At 42.5% G+C, this 20052-nt stretch overlaps 2 protein-coding genes across 3 annotated transcripts in view; both read left to right on the plus strand.

Annotated features, from left to right (window-relative positions):
• Positions 1–16516, plus strand: part of LOC103282716 (tumor necrosis factor receptor superfamily member 16) — a 64712-nt gene extending 48196 nt beyond the window's left edge. The window contains exons 5-6 of the mRNA XM_062957797.1: positions 11028–11173; positions 13031–16516. Coding sequence (XP_062813867.1) covers positions 11028–11173; positions 13031–13335 — 451 coding nt within the window. The 3' untranslated portion in view covers positions 13336–16516. The remainder of the gene's footprint in view (positions 1–11027; positions 11174–13030) is intronic.
• LOC100555440 (D-serine dehydratase) overlaps positions 1–20052 on the plus strand; it is a 459449-nt gene that overhangs the window by 96409 nt on the left and 342988 nt on the right. The window lies entirely within an intron of this gene.

Here is a 20052-nt window from a genome sequence, read left to right on the forward strand (position 1 = left end):
AGATGAAGCTCAGACACTTTGACTTAATATGCATGTGTTTTGCTATGTACATGTAAAATCTTACATATAAATATACAGTATGTTTGTACGTACAGAACTCAAAGTAGTGTGTCAATCTACTTGAAATTTCGAGACAACATGGCACACCAATACGCACATGTTTTAATAATGAATATAGGGAAGGGAAAACCACGGACAGCCCCCATGACCAACTAAATATACTGGTGTGTTATGTTGGAGTTGGCCTTGATTATGGGAGTTGTAGTTCACCCTTATCCAGAGTGCGCTAAACCCAGCCAACAATGGATCTGGACCAAACTTGGCACACAGACCCAACATGGCCAACACTACATATACGCAGAAATTGGGGGTGATTGCCCTGGGAATCCCACTCATTCCCAACCAGCATGGTGTTAGTGTTATGGATTGATGATGATAAATGGAAGCTTTTATATGTGTCCGCGATCCAGAGTCACCCACAGAACAATAACATGCCACTCAGGTTTGCAGAACAAAAATACAGGAGCTTTAGTGATTCCAAGAGATCAAAAACAGTAGTATTTACAATGGTCCCTCTGATCACTTATAGAAGTCCACAGTCACAAACAGTCCTTTCTCTATCCACAAATCCGCTTCAGAGAAGAATACAGTCCTGGTTCTTCACTCTCTTTTTCTCAACAGGCCTTGAAATAGCAAGGCCTCTCTGAGTACACTGCTCTCTCCACCAGCAGTACTCAGTCAGCACTGAAAACTTGTCCAAACTGGTTCTGCAGCAGCAGAACAGAAACAGTTCCAAATCAATTCCCAGGTCTTTGCAGGCTCAACCAATCAGCTTCATGCACTTCATTTTCCAGGTAACACACACAGCACAGTGCCTTTGCCAACCATGACACAAACAACTTCCATTACGTTGCATTCACAATGACTATCAATAAAGCGCAGGGACAATCTTTGCAAGCGTGCGGATTGAAATTAGAAAACAAATGCTTCTCTCATGGGCAATTGTATGTCGCATGCTCCAGAATTGGTAAACCATCTGATCTTAATGTTTACGCAGAAAAAAGGCAAACCAGTAATGTAGTCAATCCACTAGCTTTACAATAAAAATCATTTTTGGTTTTTAAATAGCTCTTTTTCCTTCCTTTCCATATATTCCACATAGACACAGCAACGCAAGGCAGGGAATTGAATTGAATGGTGTGTTTTCTCCCTGAATCTATGTTCGCTGCAAAAGAGTAGAGTCTCACTTATCCAACATTCTGGATTATCCAACACATTTTTGTAGTCAATGTTTTCAATATATCGTGATATTTTGGTGCTAAATTCGTAAATACAGTAATTACTACATAGCATTACTGCGTATTGAACTACTTTTTCTGTCAAATTTGTTGTCTAACATGATGTTTTGGTGCTTAATTTGTAAAATCATAACCTAATTTGATGTTTAATAGGCTTTTCCTTAATCTCTCCTTATTATCCAGCATATTCGCTTATCCAACATTCTGCTGGCCTGTTTATGTTGGATAAGTGAGACTCTACTGTACTTTTATTTACTTTCAGATTCATTACATATCATACTGAGCCACGGCGAAGCGTGGCCGGGTTTAGCTAGTTAAATAATAATAATTTCTGGGTTCTTGTGTGTTTTCCGGACTGTATGGCCATGTTCCAGAAGCATTCTCTCCTGACGTTTCGCCCACATCTGTGGCAGGCCTCCTCAGAGATTATGAGCTCTATTGGGAAAAAAAACTAAGCAAGGAAGGTTTTTATATCTGTGGTTTGTCTGTTGGAGGCCAGTGTGAACGTTTTAATTAATCACCTTCCTTGCTTAGTTTTTTTCCAATATACAGTACCTTACAACCTCTGAGGATGCCTGCCATAGGTGTGGGCGAAACGTCAGGAGAGAATGCTTCTGAAACCTAGCCAGACAGCCCGGAAAACACACAACAAACCTGTGATTTTGGCCATGAAAGCCTTCGACAATAATAATAATAATAATTTCTGTCTATATTTGAGCCTATCTTTCAGCCACTTTGAGTCTCCTTTGTGGAGAGGAAAAGCGGGGCATAAATAAACAACAACAACAACAACAACAACTCATCCTCTTATTTATTTATTTATTTACAGCATTTATATTCCGCCCTTCTCACCCTGAAGGGGACTCAGGGCGGATCACATTACACATATAAGGCAAACATTCAATGCCTTTTAACATAGAACAAAGACAAGACAAACATGGCTCCGAGCGGGCCTCGAACTCATGACCTCCTGGTCTGAGTGATTCATTGCAGTGATTCATTGCAGCTGCTCTCCAGCCTGCGCCACAGCCCAAGCCGGATCACATTACACATATAGGCAAACATTCAATGCCTTTTAACATAGAACAAAGACAAGACAAACATGGCTCCGAGCGGGCCTCGAACTCATGACCTCCTGGTCTGAGTGATTCATTGCAGTGATTCATTGCAGCTGCTCTCCAGCCTGCGCCACAGCCCAAGCCGGATCACATTACACATATAGGCAAACATTCAATGCCTTTTAACATAGAACAAAGACAAGACAAACATGGCTCCGAACGGGCCTCGAACTCATGACCTCCTGGTCTGAGTGATTCATTGCAGTGATTCATTGCAGCTGCTCTCCAGCCTGCGCCACAGCCCGAGCCGGATCACATTACACATATAGGCAAACATTCAATGCCTTTTAACATAGAACAAAGACAAGACAAACATAGGCTCCATGCGGGCCTCGAACTCATGACCTCCTGGTCTGAGTGATTCATTGCAGTGATTCATTGCAGCTGCTCTCCAGCCTGCGCCACTGCCCGAGCCGGATCACATTACACATATAGGCAAACATTCAATGCCTTTTAACATAGAACAAAGACAAGACAAACATAGGCTCCATGCGGGCCTCGAACTCATGACCTCCTGGTCTGAGTGATTCATTGCAGTGATTCATTGCAGCTGCTCTCCAGCCTGCGCCACTGCCCGAGCCGGATCACATTACACATATAGGCAAACATTCAATGCCTTTTAACATAGAACAAAGACAAGACAAACATGGCTCCGAGCGGGCCTCGAACTCATGACCTCCTGGTCTGAGTGATTCATTGCAGTGATTCATTGCAGCTGCTCTCCAGCCTGCGCCACAGCCCGAGCCGGATCACATTACACATATAGGCAAACATTCAATGCCTTTTAACATAGAACAAAGACAAGACAAACATGGCTCCGAGCGGGCCTCGAACTCATGACCTCCTGGTCTGAGTGATTCATTGCAGTGATTCATTGCAGCTGCTCTCCAGCCTGCGCCACAGCCCGAGCCGGATCACATTACACATATAGGCAAACATTCAATGCCTTTTAACATAGAACAAAGACAAGACAAACATATGCTCCGAGCGGGCCTCGAACTCATGACCTCCTGGTCTGAGTGATTCATTGCAGTGATTCATTGCAGCTGCTCTCCAGCCTGCGCCACTGCCCGAGCCTCCTCTTTGGGAGGCTAAAGGAGCTTTGTCTGTTCCGTCCACTTTTCAGCCCCAAAGAGGCTCTGAGTTTGGACTTTGTTAGTGGACGGGACCTTATGAGAAGTTCCTCGTTGCATGTGTCCCGAGGTCTCCGGCCAATGACCGCTCGGCCAACGAAGGCCTCGGGACACAGTTGGGGACCCCGGCCCTGAATAGGATTATCCTGGGCTCTGCGGGCGGAGATTAAGCCCGGCTTCTCTTCCTTGGAGGCATGAAAGGATTCCTGGCCGTTCACTGCTCTCTTTGAAGGGCTTTCTCCCCAAAAAGCGCCCGCTCTTTGTGCCGCTTTCTCTCCGGAGCGGATTTATTCCCCTCTTTATATTCCGCTCACAGAGACGCCGGACCCCCGCAACCCAAACTCTCCTGCTGGTGCTTTATGGATTTCATAAAGCCCTCCCTCGAAAGAGAAGCATTGCACGCATCCCTTTTTCTCTTTGCTTTTTCAGCACGGTCCAGCGTGTCTCCGGATGGGAAGGGACCCCCAAAGGCCATCCAGTGCAGCCCCCTTCTCCAATGCAGGAGTCCACAGTTTTGGGGATTGTGGGTCAGGGGTCCCCAAACTAAGGCCTGGGGGCTGGATGCGGCCCTCCAAGGTCATTTACCTGGCCCCCGCCCTCAATTTTATAATACAGTAGAGTCTCACTTATCCAACATAAACGGGCCGGCAGAATGTTGGATAAGCGAATATGTTGGATAATAAGGAGGCATTAAGGAAAAGCCTATTAAACATCAAATTAGGTTATGATTTTACAAATTAAGCACCAAAACATCATGTTATACAACAAATTCGACAGAAAAAGTAATTCAATATACAGTAATGCTATGTAGTAATTACTGTATTTACGAATTTAGCACTAAAATATCATGATGTATTGAAAACATTGACTACAAAAATGCGTTGGATAATCCAGAATATTGGATAAGCGAATATGTTGGATAATAAGGAGGCATTAAGGAAAAGCCTATTAAACATCAAATTAGGTTATGATTTTACAAATTAAGTACCAAAACATCATGTTATACAACAAATTCGACAGAAAAAGTAATTCAATATACAGTAATGCTATGTAGTAATTACTGTATTTACGAATTTAGCACTAAAATATCATGATGTATTGAAAACATTGACTACAAAAATGCGTTGGATAATCCAGAATGTTGGATAAGCGAGTGTTGGATAAGTGAGACTCTACTGTATAATATTTTTATATCATTTTAATAATATATTGTATTTACATATAATATTGATAATAATATTATAATGTTATACAATATAATACTAATACCATATACTAATTATATGTTATATATTACATATAATATTACAGTATAGTGCAGGGGTCTCCAAACTAAGGCCCGGGGGCCGGATGCGGCCCTCCAAGGTCATTTACCTGGCCCCCGCCCTCAGTTTTATAATATAATATTTTTATATCATTTTAATAATATATTGTATTTACATATAATATTGATAATGATATTATAATGTTATACAATATAATACTAATACCATATACTAATTATATGTTATATATTACATATAATATTACAGTATAGTGCAGGGGTCTCCAAACTAAGGCCTGGGGGCCGGATGCGGCCCTCCAAGGTCATTTACCTGGCCCCCGCCCTCAGTTTTATAATATAATATTTTTATATCATTTTAATAATATATTGTATTTACATATAATATTGATAATGATATTATAATGTTATACAATATAATACTAATACCATATACTAATTATATGTTATATATTACATATAATATTACAGTATAGTGCAGGGGTCCCCAAACTAAGGCCTGGGGGCCGGATGCGGCCCTCCAAGGTCATTTACCTGGCCCCCGCCCTCAGTTTTATAATATAATACGTTTATATCATTTTAAATAATCTACTATATTGTATTTACATATAATATTGATAATCTATATATATAAAAGAGTGATGGAATCCTGGCGACCGACAAAACAACAAAACTAAACACCCCAAAGCCTCGAAAATTGGCAGCACAACCCCTCATCCATGCCACTAGGTTGATACAACAAAAAGAAAAGAAAAATAAAGTCCTAATTAGAGGGAAAGGAATAATTGTTTTTATCCAATTGGGTTTCCAGTTTAGGGGGCTAATCTCTGCCCACTTGGTCTCCTAGCAACCCACTCAGCCCAGGGGACAGGCACAGTTAGGCCTCACTTAGGCTTCTTCCACAGATTATCTAATTTGCACTGGATTATATGGCAGTGTAGACTCAAGGCCCTTCCACACAGCTATATAACCCATTTATAATCTAGATCCAGGGAAGTCCTGCTCCCCCTTATTCTATTCTGCCTTGGTCAGACCACACCTGGAATCACACTGTGTCCAATTTTGGGCACCACAGTTGAAGGGAGATGTTGACAAGCTGGAAAGCGTCCAGAGGAGGGAGACTAAAATGATTAAGGGTCTGGAGAACAAGCCCTATGAGGAGAGGCTTAAAGAGCTGGGCATGTTTAGCCTGCAGAAGAGAAGGCTGAGAGGAGACATGAGAGCCATGTACAAATACGTGAAGGGAAGTCAAAGGGAGGAGGGAGCAAGCTTGTTTTCTGCTGCCCTGCAGACTAGGACACAAGGGAACAATGGCTTCAAACTACAGGAAAGGAAGGAGATTCCACCTGAACATCAGGAAGAACTTCCTCACTGTGAGAAGGGCTGTTCACCAGTGGAACTCTCTGCCCCGGACTGTGGTGGAGGCTCCTTCTTTGGAGGCTTTTAAGCAGAGGCTGGATGGCCATCTGTCGGGGGTGCTTTGAATGCGATTTCCTGCTTCTTGGCAGAATGGGGTTGGACTGGATGGCCCATGAGGTCTCTTCCAACTCTACGATTCTATGATTCTAAGAAGAACCCTTTGGGTTCGGAAAGTTGCCCAATTACGTGTCTCTCGAATGGGACATGGGCTTTTCCCCGGCTTCTCTTCCCTTTCTTGCCCTGCATTTTGGATAGAAGGCTTCCTTCCCTGGCTCCGTCTCTCCATCCCCGTCCCAGCTGTTTCCCCCTCCCCACTTTGGCATTCTTTTGGCCAGAAATCCAGAGCCATCTGTCTTTCAGATGCCAGCGGGGGGGAGAGAGAACCCATCGGGGCTTATTATCCCCTCCTTTGAAAAGCTTAGGGAAGAGAGGAGGGGGTGCTCCTCTTCGCCCCCTCCCCTTCCCCACATAGACGTTTTCTAAAGATCCGGATGAACTTGGACCCGGTTTGCTCCCCCACCAACCAACTCAAATATTTGCAAAGAATCCTTGCACCGGCTTCAATAGATTGTGGGTTGTGGCTCCCCTTAGACTGGAGAGTGGGTCACTTTGACACTTATTTCATCTGCCATGGCTCAAGGCTTGAATAGAAAGCCATGGGATGATACCTGTTGGATGTTGTAGATGTAAATAAATAGAAGCTTCACCACGGCTTCTGAACCAAAGTTTACCTTGCAGTGTAATAACGTGCCACTCAGGTCTGTGAAATAAGTAACAGTAACTTTACTTCAGTTCAATTGGTCGAACAGAGCAACAATATATACAGTAGTCAAACAGGGCAACAATGTATACAGTAGTCAAACAGAGCAACGATATATACAGTAGTCGAACAGAGCAACAATATATACAGTAGTCGAACAGAGCAACAATATATACAGTAGTCGAACAGAGCAACAATGTATACAGTAGTCGAACAGAGCAACAATATATACAGTAGTCGAACAGAGCAACAATATATACAGTAGTCGAACAGAGCAACAATATATACAGTAGTCGAACAGAGCAAAAATATATACAGTAGTCGAACAGAGCAACAATATATACAGTAGTCGAACAGAGCAACAATATATACAGTAGTCGAACAGAGCAACGAGGTATACAGTAGTCGAACAGAGCAACGATATATACAGTAGTCGAACAGAGCAACGATATATACAGTAGTCGAACAGAGCAACGATATATACAGTAATCGAACAGAGCAACAATATATACAGTAGTCGAACAGAGCAACAATGTATACAGTAGTCGAACAGAGCAACAATATATACAGTAGTCGAACAGAGCAACAATGTATACAGTAGTCGAACAGAGCAACAATATATACAGTAGTCGAACAGAGCAACAATGTACACAGTAGTCGAACAGAGCAACAATATATACAGTAGTCGAACAGAGCAACAATGTACACAGTAGTCGAACAGAGCAACAATATATACAGCAGTCGAACAGAGCAACAATATATACAGTAGTCGAACAGAGCAACAATATATACAGTAGTCAAACAGAACAACAATATATACAGTAGTCGAACAGAGCAACAATATATACAGTAGTCAAACAGAGCAACAATGTATACAGTAGTCGAACAGAGCAACAATGTATACAGTAGTCGAACAGAGCAACAATGTATACAGTAGTCGAACAGAGCAACAATATATACAGTAGTCGAACAGAGCAACAATGTATACAGTAGTCGAACAGAGCAACAATGTATACAGCAGTCAAACAGAGCAACAATATATACAGTAGTCAAACAGAGCAACAATGTATACAGTAGTCAAACAGAGCAACAATGTATACAGTAGTCGAACAGAGCAACAATATATACAGTAGTCGAACAGAGCAACAATATATACAGAAGTCGAACAGAGCAACAATATATACAGCAGTCAAACAGAGCAACAATATATACAGTAGTCAAACAGAGCAACAATATATACAGTAGTCGAACAGAGCAACAATATATACAGTAGTCGAACAGAGCAACAATATATACAGTAGTCGAACAGAGCAACAATATATACAGCAGTCGAACAGAGCAACAATTTATACAGTAGTCGAACAGAGCAACAATATATACAGTAGTCAAACAGAGCAACAATATATACAGTAGTCAAACAGAGCAACGATATATACAGTAGTCGAACAGAGCAACAATATATACAGTAGTCGAACAGAGCAACAATATATACAGCAGTCGAACAGAGCAACAATGTATACAGTAGTCGAACAGAGCAACAATGTATACAGTAGTCGGACAGAGCAACAATATATACAGTAGTCAAACAGAGCAACAATATATACAGTAGTCGAACAGAGCAACAATATATACAGTAGTCGAACAGAGCAACAATATATACAGTAGTCGAACAGAGCAACAATATATACAGTAGTCGAACAGAGCAACAATATATACAGCAGTCGAACAGAGCAACAATGTATACAGTAGTCGAACAGAGCAACAATGTATACAGTAGTCGAACAGAGCAACAATGTATACAGTAGTCGGACAGAGCAACAATATATACAGTAGTCAAACAGAGCAACAATATATACAGTAGTTGAACAGAGCAACAATGTATACAGTAGTCGAACAGAGCAACAATATATACAGTAGTCAAACAGAGCAACAATATATATACAGTAGTCAAACAGAGCAACAATATATACAGCAGTCAAACAGAGCAACAATATATACAGCAGTCAAACAGAGCAACAATATATACAGTAGTCAAACAGAGCAACAATATATACAGAACAATGTTTACAGTAGTCGAACAGAGCAACAATATATATACAGCAGTCTCTCTGGCTTCATACAGAGAACAAAGGGAATAAACAGTCCTTTTAAAACAGTCTTTTAAAATGCCTCGTTGCCTTATAAATCAGGCTACAGAGAGTCGGCAGCCATTAATTCCTTAGCTGTTACCTCTTCACTCTCTGAGATGAAATGCCTGCTCAAACCGTTTGTCTCAGCAGCAAGCCAGAGACAGTAGCCAATCAGAATGTTGGTTCCTGGCACGCTTAGCCAATCAGCTGCTGACACATGTCTTTCCAGTCAACCCATTACATCATAGTGCCTTTTACAAATCCTGACACCCCTCCTTGGCTTTACTTTAATTTAATAAAAAGCCATGGGGTGATACCCAGTATTGGTGCCAATCAGGTCCCCAAGGGAAGCGTGTTGTATAATGGATTAAATTACATTTATTGTGTTTACTTCTTATACCCTGCTTTTCCTCTCCACAAGTGGCTTACATGAGAAGCATTACTTAGGTTTGAATCAAAAGCCATGGAATGAGACCAGCATTGATGCCAATGGGGTCTCCAAGGGGAGTATATACTATAAATAGATGAGAAAGGTTCGGATCTAATCCAAAGCCATGAAACAACACCAGTTTTAGTGCCATTTGAGTCTTTATAAATGGATGAAATCTGTTAGGATTCAATAGAAAGCCATGTAGCAAGATCAATGTTGTAGCCATTTGGGTCTCCAAGGGGAGGATATCCTATAAATGGATGAAATCAGTTAAGAATTAATTAAAAAAACCATTAAACGACACCGGTTTTGGTGCCATTTGGTTCTCCAATTGGTGTATATTCTATATAAATGGATGAAAGCAGTTAGGATTTAATAGAAAGCCATGGAATGAGACCAGTGTTGGTGTCAATGAAGTTCTCCAAGGGAAGTAGGTTCTATAAATGGAGGAAATCAGTTAGGATTTAATCGAAAGCCATGGAACGACACCAGTTTTGGTGCCAATCAGGTCTCCAAGGGAAGCACGTTGTATACATGGATTAAATTCATTAGGATTTAATCAAAAGCAATGGAATGAGACCATTGTTGATGACAATGGGGTCTCAAAGGCGAGAAGCATTTGATTAGTTAGTTAGGGCTTCATAGAAAGCCATAAACTACACCAATTTTGGTGCCATTTGGGTCTCCAAGGGAAGCACATTGTATAAATGGATGAAATTAGTTAGGATTGAATCGAAAACCATGGAACAACACCAGTGTTGGTGCCATTTGGATCTCCAAGTGGTGTATAGTCTATAAATGGATGAAATCAGTTAGGATTTAATAGAAAACCATGGAATGACACCAGTTTTGGTGCCAATCAGGTTCTCCAAGGGGAGTATATTCTATAAATGGACAAAACCAAATTGGTTAGAATTGAATAGAAAGCCATGAAACAACAGCAGTTTTGGTGCCATTTGGGTCTTCTATAAATGGGTGAAATTGGTTAGGATTTAATCGAAAGCCATAGAATGACACTAGTTTTGGTGCCAAGGGAGAAGTATCCTATAAATGGATGAAATTTGTTATGATTTAATAGAAAACTATTAAACGACACCAGCTTTGGTGCCATTTGGATCTTCTATAAATGGATGAAATCAATTAGGATTGAATAGAAAGCCATGGAACATGATTAGCATCGGTACCATTTGGGTCTCCCAAGGGGAGTATATCCTATACATGGACGAAATTGGTTAGGACTGAATAGAAAGCCATGAAACGACTCCGGTTTTGGTGCCAATCGGGTTCTCCGAGGGGAAGGTATTCCATCAATGGGTTGCTGCAGGAGAGGAGAGTCACGCTGAGAAGAGAGTTATGGGAGATGCAATCCCCAAAACTTCTCTAAGTTGGTGCCCTAGGTGGAGTTATTTTGATTCCGCTCTGCTCAACCCGCTTCCCCGTCTCTCCGTTCGGTTCCAGTTGGACGACCTGCAAGCAGAAGCACCAGCTGGCCAAGGCCCGGGCCGGAGAGACAGCGGTGTCCCCCGAAGGGGAGAAGCTCCACAGCGACAGCGGGGTCTTCCTCGACACCCACAGCCTCCAGGAGCACCACCCGCTCCACAAGGGTAAGAGGGGCAAGAAGGTCTATTACAGGGATCCCCAAACTCAGGCCCGGGGGCCGGATGCGGCCCTCCAAGGTCACTTACCTGGCCCCTGCCCTAAACTTTAGACTTAGGGTTGACATAAGTCTACCTGGTCTTTGAAGGTCTCTTTGCTTAGCTACGGCCTTATGAGACCATCGAGATGGCCTTTGGAGGTCACTTTCCTTACCTATGGTCTTATGATGGCCCGATGAGATCATCTAGATCAGGAGTCCCCAAACTAAGGCCCGGGGGCCGGATGCGGCCCTCCAAGGTCACTTACCTGGCTTCCTCGTCAGCGACTTCTGCTGTGCGTGTGTGTCTAGGAAACCACTCTGACATAATAGACCAGGTGTCCTCAAACTTTTTAAGTGGAGGGCCAATTCACAGTTCCACAGACTGTTGGGGGCCGGACTAGGATGAAATAGTAAAAAATTAGGATTGTTGTTGTTGTGTGCCTTCAAGTCGTTTCAGACTTAGGTCAACCCTAAGGACAGGGGCCAGGTCAATGACCTTGGAAGCCCACATCCGGCCCATGAGCCTTATTTTGGGGACCCCTGATCTAGATGATCTCATAAGACCATTGGTAAGGAAAGAGACCTCTAAAGATCATCTAATGGCCTCATAAGACTATCGGTAAGGAAAGGGACCCTCAAAGGCCATCTAGATGATCTCATCAGGCCATCAGAAGACCATCAATAAGGAAAGGGACCCTCAAAGGCCATCTAGATGATCTCATCAGGCCATCAGAAGACCATCAATAAGGAAAGGGACCCTCAAAGGCCATCTAGATGATCTCATCAGGCCATCAGAAGACCATCAATAAGGAAAGGGACCCTCAAAGACCATCTAGATCAGGGGTCCCCAAACTTTTTAAGCAGAGGGCCAGTCCACAATCCTTCAAACTGTTGAGGGGCCAAATTATCATTTGAAAAAAAATACAAACAAATTCTGATGCACATGATACATGTCTTATTTGTAGTGCAAAAACAACAACAACAAGAACAATGAAATAACAATAAAAGAGCAATACAATATTTTAAAATAAAAACAATTTTAACCAGCATACATTTATCAGGATTCCAATGGGAAGTGAGAATCTATACCTCTCCTATGTCTTTTGTGGCCAAATTTGGTGTGATCTGGTTCAGTGGTTTTGTTGTTTACTCCATAGTAAAACATCACATTACATTTTTATATACAGTAGAGTCTCACTTATCCAACGTAAACAGGCCGGCTGAACGTTGGATAAGCAAATATGTTGGATAATAAGGAGAGATTAAGGAAAAGCCTATTAAACATCAAATTAGGTTATGATTTCACAAATTAAGCACCAAAACATCATGTTATACAACAAATTTGACAGAAAAAGTAGTTCAATATGTAGTAATTACTGTATTTACAAATTTAACACCAAAATATCACGATATATTGAAAACATTGACTACAAAAATGCATTGGATAATCCAGAACGTTGGATAATTGGGTGTTGGATAAGTGAGACTCTACTGTATATAGATATATCTAACTAACAAACTTAACTAACTAATGGAAGGGTTAAGATCCCTGTGGTGGTTCCTTTGCTGTCTGTGCCCCTGTTTGGAAGATTTCGTCTCAATTTCTGTCCCTGTGAGAATTGGAAACAAGGACTGGTGCTAAAGCTTCAGTGGAGACCCCTTTTGCCCCATGATAATAGCTCTTCCAAGAGTGGATTTCCCATCCAAGGAGAGATTTCTCTCCCTTCCTGTTGTCTTACCCTTAACTATGAGTCGTATGTAAGTCGGGTGTTTGCAACGTGGGGATGGTCTCTCTAACGTGCCCCCTCTTTTCCCCCGAACACAGCACACAGAGCCGAACCCCGCTTGTTTGTGCACCTCCCTCCGCACAAGAAGGAGGAGGTGGAGCAGCTCCTGGAGGCCCCCAACCACGGCAAGGACTGGCGCCGCCTGGCCGACCACCTCGGCTACCAAGACGAGACCGTTGAGATCTTTGGCCGCGGGGAGGCCCCCGCCCACACGCTGCTCTCCGACTGGTCGGCCAAGGAGGGGGCCACGCTGGAGGCCCTGAGTGCGGCCCTCGTGGCCATCGAGAGGGAGGACGTGGTGGAGAACTTGAACTCTCCAGCCGAGATCAGCTCCGTGGTGTGAGAAGGAACCTGCTTCAGCGATGGGCGGACGCTCGGGGTTGTTTTGGTTTGTTGATTTGAGTTTGACTAAGAGGAAAGCCGGGGAAGGGGAACCTTTTGTTGTTATTGTAAAGGGATGAAAAAGCGATACCTTGAGCAGACAGTGGACTTGGTGAATGCCAGCGTGACCTCCTGGATGGACAACTTTGCTCACATTGAAGAGACGCAACTGTACTCAATCTATAGACGGTCTGCTGTTTTGGAGACTTTCAACGCCGTGATATTATGTAGGTTGACATCCATGGAATCCATTAACACCAACGTAAGGTTAGATCAAGGAGATGAAACTGTATTGGTCCATGGGTAAGAGAAAGAACTGAGCCCATTTGCTTATTTGAAGACCTCCATGGTCTAGAGCTCATAGAGATTGACATCCATGGAGTAAGGAAACACCAATATGAACTTCTGGATGGATAATCTATGGACATTGAAGAGATGGAGATCTCCAAGCTCCAAATAGGTTGACATCCATGGAGTCTGTGAACGTCTATTGTTCCATTCATAGGACAATGAACTTTCTTTTTGCAAATCCAATCTCTAAAGATCATGTAGATTAATATCAGTCAGGTCTGTGAACACCAGTGTGACCTCATGGGTATATTGAAGAGATGCAACTGCGTCTCTTCAATGCGTAGGACAATGAACTGAGTCTGCTTGCCGATTTGGAGATCTCCATAGTCTAGATGTCCTGTAGTGGACACCTATGGGGTCAATGAACACCAGTGTGACCTTCAGGGTATATTGAAGAAATGCAACTGTATTGATCTGTAGGTAGGACAAAGAACTGAGCCTGCTTGCCCATTTGGAGATCTCCATAGTCCTGTCGTAAACACCTATAGGGTCAATGAACATCAGTGTGACCTCCTCGATATATTGAAGACACGCAACTGTACTGATCTATAGGTAGGACAAAGAACTCAACCTGTTTGTAGATTTCCATGATCCAGAGATCATGTAGGTTGACTACCATAGGGTAATTGAACATCAACATGATCTCCTGGATGGATGATCTCTGAGATGAAACTCTGATGGTTCTATGGGTAGGACAAAGAACTATCATTTTACAAGTATGGGGACCTCCATGCTCTAAGGATCATGTAGGTTGACATCCGTGGGGTTGGTGAACATCAATACGATCTCCTAGATGGATGACTTATGTTCATTATTGTTGTGGGATAGGTTTGTGACTTACAGTTTTCCAATCATGCCCTCCCTGGAACCACTGCACACTGGACAAACAAATACCACAGAAGCAAGCAAAACATAGCAGAGTCCATTCACCACAACTAGCAGTTTTGCTCAGTTAATGTCTTATCAGCAGAGTACAACTGCAACATCTGACCTTCTTCAGAACACTGTTTAGTAAATTCACATATTCAGGAGGCTTTCATCTTGACAGGTTGCACTATTTACAGCTGTCCACAGATCAGGATCCACTGATCCACAATCAGGATTTGTTTTTACAAACAATTAGCAGATACAGAGATATACTCATGACGATGTTCACATTTCTGCCAGCCCCTTAGGTATTTCATCATTGCCCACTTAGTCAATCCAGAGGTATGCTACCACATGTCCATCAGAACTGTATTTTACACATAGACTCAATGCTGGAGCATTTCTATCCAACAGCTTTGAAGAGATGCAACTGTACTGATCCATCAGTAGGATGAACAACCTGTTTGTCAATCTGGAGATCTCCAAGCTCTAGAAACCATGTAGGTTGACAACTATGGAGTCAATGAACTCCTCCATGACCTCCTGGGTATATTGTTAGGGATGCAACTGTATTGGTCTGTGAGTAGAACAAAGACTGGAGCCTGCTAGAGATCATTTAGGTTGATATCCACAGAGTCAATGAGCAGGAACACGATCTCCTGGATGGATGACCTATGGGCATATTGAAGAGATGCAACAGTGTTGCTCCATGGGTGGGACCAAGAATGGAGCCTGCTAGAGATCATTTAGGTTGATATCCACGGGGTCAATGAACACCAACATGTTCTCTTGGATGGATGACCAATGAGCATGTTGAAGAGATGCAACTGTGTTGCTCCATGGGTGGGACCAAGAATGGAGCCTGCTAGACATCATTTAGGTTGATATCCACGGGATCAATGAACACCAACACGATCTCCTGGATGGGTGACCTAGGCATATTGAAAAGATGCAACTGTGTTGCTCTATGGGTAGGTCAAAGGACTGTATCATTTTGTGAATTTGGAGACCTCCAAACTCTAGAGGTGAAGTTGATTGACATCCATGAAGTCAGTGAACACCAACATGCCCTCTTGGATGGACATCCTATGGGTATATCGATGAAACAAAACCATATTGATCCATAGAGAGGACAAAGAACTGCTCCTGGGTGCTGGGAGACCTCCATCACTTAGACATCTGCGAGATCAATGAACACCAACATGACCTCCTGGGTGGATAATATTGAAGAGATGCAACTGTTTTGATTCATGGAGAGGACAATGAACTGATTTTTTTTTTTGCAAGTTTGGGGGCTTCCAAGCTTTGGGCATCATGTAGGTTGACCTCTGTGTCTCTTGTCCTCCATTGTGGAAGCCGCTTGGATTCAATGTCCTTGGGTTTTCCCCCTTCATCCTCTTTGCCAAGGCGATAGGACCAAATGGGATATTGGATGGAGAGGTCTACCATGCAATGAAGTTCTGCAATTCCAAATAGGGAGATCTGTTCTCATGGTTGGAATCACAGAGTTGTGTCTTTTCCGGACTGTCTGGTCATACATATATATATATATATATATATATATATATATATATCTCACAACTTCTGAGGATGCCTGCCATAAATGTGGGCGAAACGTCAGGAGAGAATGCTTCTGGAACATGGCCAAACAGCCTGGAAAACACACAACAACCCTACGTGGCGATCATGTGAAAACCTGATCTCACTCTGCTGTAAACTTCTACTATATGATTATTTTCTTTCGTTCTTTTATAAAGAAGGGATTGGGGAACTTGGTTGGTTTATATATGTGTGTGTGCGTACATCTGTCTTTATTTTATTTTGGTGGGTTGATGGATCATTTTGTCAAATTCTGCTGTAATGACCAGAAGAAAAAGGTGGTGTTTCCCTGGTCCTGAACAGTCACATTAAATGCGGTTTTTGGAGACGTCGTCTCTTTTGTTGGCATGGGGAAAATTTTAAATTTTGGGAGTGGATTCAAGAGTTACAGGATGGAGTAAATAATACTTCCAGTTCATTGCAGGTTACAGCGAGCACATTCCAGGATTCCTTTCTTTCTCTATTTGCATGACCCCGCCCACTGCCTCTCCCTTAACCCTTTCCTACCCTTTCCTATGGCACACAGCAAACAAGGGAATTGATCAGCAAGTGAACATACTAGAGATAGAGGTTTGGGGAGAATTCACCACGATTTATAGGACTTGTAGGAACTGGGATGTATAGTTCACCTGCAATCTAAGAGCACCCTGAACCTCACCAACGATGGGAGTTACAGTTCACCCATATTCAGAGAAAACAAAAACCAGAAAGTGATGGATCTGGACCAAACTTGGCACACAGACCCAACATGGCCAACTATGAATACTCGCAGGCTTTGTGAGTGATTGATCTTGGCATCAGAGAGTTATAGTTCACCCATATTCAGAGAACACTGAAACCAGAAAGAAACGGATCAGGACCAAACTTGGCAAACAGACCCAACATGGCCAACTATGAATTCTGGGGGAGTTTTGGGAGGGTTGACCCAAGATTTTTGGGAATTGTAGTTCATCCACATCCTTATGCATTTTCTAATGGGAGCATTCTTAAAAAACAAAAGCAAAGACTTGAGTTTTTTTCCTAAGACATAGCGTAACATATGATATTTTCTAACTTCCAAAAAACAACCTTTTTCAAATAACCCAGGCATCGCCGGGAACCAGGCTAGTACCAATTAAATAAACAAACAAATACACACAGAAGTAAATAAATCCTATAAAGCTCAATAGAACATTGCTTGAGCAATGGGGCCTTGCAATAAAAAGCATTTTCCTGGAAGGAAACCTGACTTTTATGGGGAATTACAGTAAATGTGCAGCTGTGGTAAGAGATGCATTTCTAGATACTCTGTTGAATTAATACAGTCTGACATCACTTTATCTGCCTCACTGCAATGGGAATAATGGGAGTTGAGATTTTTCTGCCCAAGAGTGCTGGTCCCTCACCAAACTACAGATCCCACGCTTCCATGGCATAGAGCCATGGGAGTTCGAGTGGTGCCAAAGTGCATTAATGCTACAGTGTAGACCCAGCCTAAGAGTTCTGGATGCATCTACACCAGGCATGAGCAAACTTTGGCCCTCCAGGACCCCAACTCCTACCGGCTGTTAGGAATTGTGGGAGTTGGGAGTCCAAAACACCCGGAGGGCCCAAGTTTGCCCAGGCCTGATATACAGCCTTTGATGGCTCTCATCTTGAATCTCAATTCTATTGCATGCATTGCACATATTATTTGTTCCTCATGCATAGCCATGCAACTAATCTAGAACCTGGCTATCGTGTATGAATATTTGTTCCTCATATATAGCCACACAGCTGACCTAGAACCCTGGCTATGGTATGTAGATATTTGCTCCTCATGCATAGCCATGCAGCTGATCTAGAACCCTGTCTGTTTATGAATATTTGTTCCTCATATATAGCCACACAGCTGACCTAGAACCCTGGCTATGGTATGTAGATATTTGTTCCTCATGCATAGCCATGCAACTGATCTAGAACCTGGCTATCATGTATGAATATTTGTTCCTCATATATAGCCACACAGCTGACCTAGAACCCTGGCTATGGTATGTAGATATTGGCTCCTCATGCATAGCCATGTAGCTGATCTAGAACCCTGTCTGTTTATGAATATTTGTTCCTCATATATAGCCACACAGCTGACCTAGAACCCTGGCTATGGTATGTAGATATTGGCTCCTCATGCATAGCCATGTAGCTGATCTAGAACCCTGTCTGTTTATGAATATTTGTTCCTCATATATAGCCACACAGCTGACCTAGAACCCTGGCTATGGTATGTAGATATTTGCTCCTCATGCATAGCCATGCAGCTGATCTAGAACCCTGTCTGTTTATGAATATTTGTTCCTCATATATAGCCACACAGCTGACCTAGAACCCTGGCTATGGTATGTAGATATTTGCTCCTCATGTATAGCCATGCAGCTGATCTAGAACCCTGTCTGTTTATGAATATTTGTTCCTCATATATAGCCACACAGCTGACCTAGAACCCTGGCTATGGTATGTAGATATTTGCTCCTCATGCATAGCCATGCAGCTGATCTAGAACCCTGTCTGTTTATGAATATTTGTTCCTCATATATAGCCACACAGCTGACCTAGAACCCTGGCTATGGTATGTAGATATTGGCTCCTCATGCATAGCCATGTAGCTGATCTAGAACCCTGTCTGTTTATGAATATTTGTTCCTCATATATAGCCACACAGCTGACCTAGAACCCTGGCTATGGTATGTAGATATTTGCTCCTCATGCATAGCCATGCAGCTGATCTAGAACCCTGTCTGTTTATGAATATTTGTTCCTCATATATAGCCACACAGCTGACCTAGAACCCTGGCTATGGTATGTAGATATTTGCTCCTCATGCATAGCCATGCAGCTGATCTAGAACCCTGTCTGTTTATGAATATTTGTTCCTCATATATAGCCACACAGCTGACCTAGAACCCTGGCTATGGTATGTAGATATTTGCTCCTCATGTATAGCCATGCAGCTGATCTAGAACCCTGTCTGTTTATGAATATTTGTTCCTCATATATAGCCACACAGCTGACCTAGAACCCTGGCTATGGTATGTAGATATTTGCTCCTCATGTATAGCCATGCAGCTGATCTAGAACCCTGTCTGTTTATGAATATTTGTTCCTCATATATAGCCACACAGCTGACCTAGAACCCTGGCTATGGTATGTAGATATTTGCTCCTCATGTATAGCCATGCAGCTGATCTAGAACCCTGTCTGTTTATGAATATTTGTTCCTCATATATAGCCACACAGCTGACCTAGAACCCTGGCTATGGTATGTAGATATTTGCTCCTCATGTATAGCCATGCAGCTGATCTAGAACCCTGTCTGTTTATGAATATTTATTCCTCATATATAGCCACACCGCTGACCTAGAACCCTGGCTATGGTATGTAGATATTTGCTCCTCATGTATAGCCATGCAGCTGATCTAGAACCCTGGCTGTTATGTATGAATATTTGCTCCTCATACATATCTATATTGCCAATATAGAACCCTGGCTATGGTATGTAGATACGTAACCATGCAACTGATCTAGAACCATGGCTATCATAGATGAATATCTGCTCCTCGTATATATGAATGTAGCCAATATAGAATCCTGCCTAAGGTATGTAGTTACGTAGCCAAGCAATAAATCTAGAACCATGGCTTTTCTGTATGACTATTTGCTCCTCATAAATATCCATGTAGCCAATCTAGAACCCTGGTTATTGTGTATGAATATTTGCGCCTCATACAGTCATGTAGCTGAACTAGAACCCTGGCCATGGTATGTAAATATTTTCTACTTGTACATAACCCTGGCTATGGTATGTAGATATTTGCTCCTCATGCATAGCCATGCAACTAATCTAGAA

This window comes from Anolis carolinensis, chromosome 6, assembly GCF_035594765.1.
Source record: "Anolis carolinensis isolate JA03-04 chromosome 6, rAnoCar3.1.pri, whole genome shotgun sequence".
NCBI classification, from domain to species: Eukaryota; Metazoa; Chordata; class Lepidosauria; order Squamata; family Dactyloidae; genus Anolis; species Anolis carolinensis.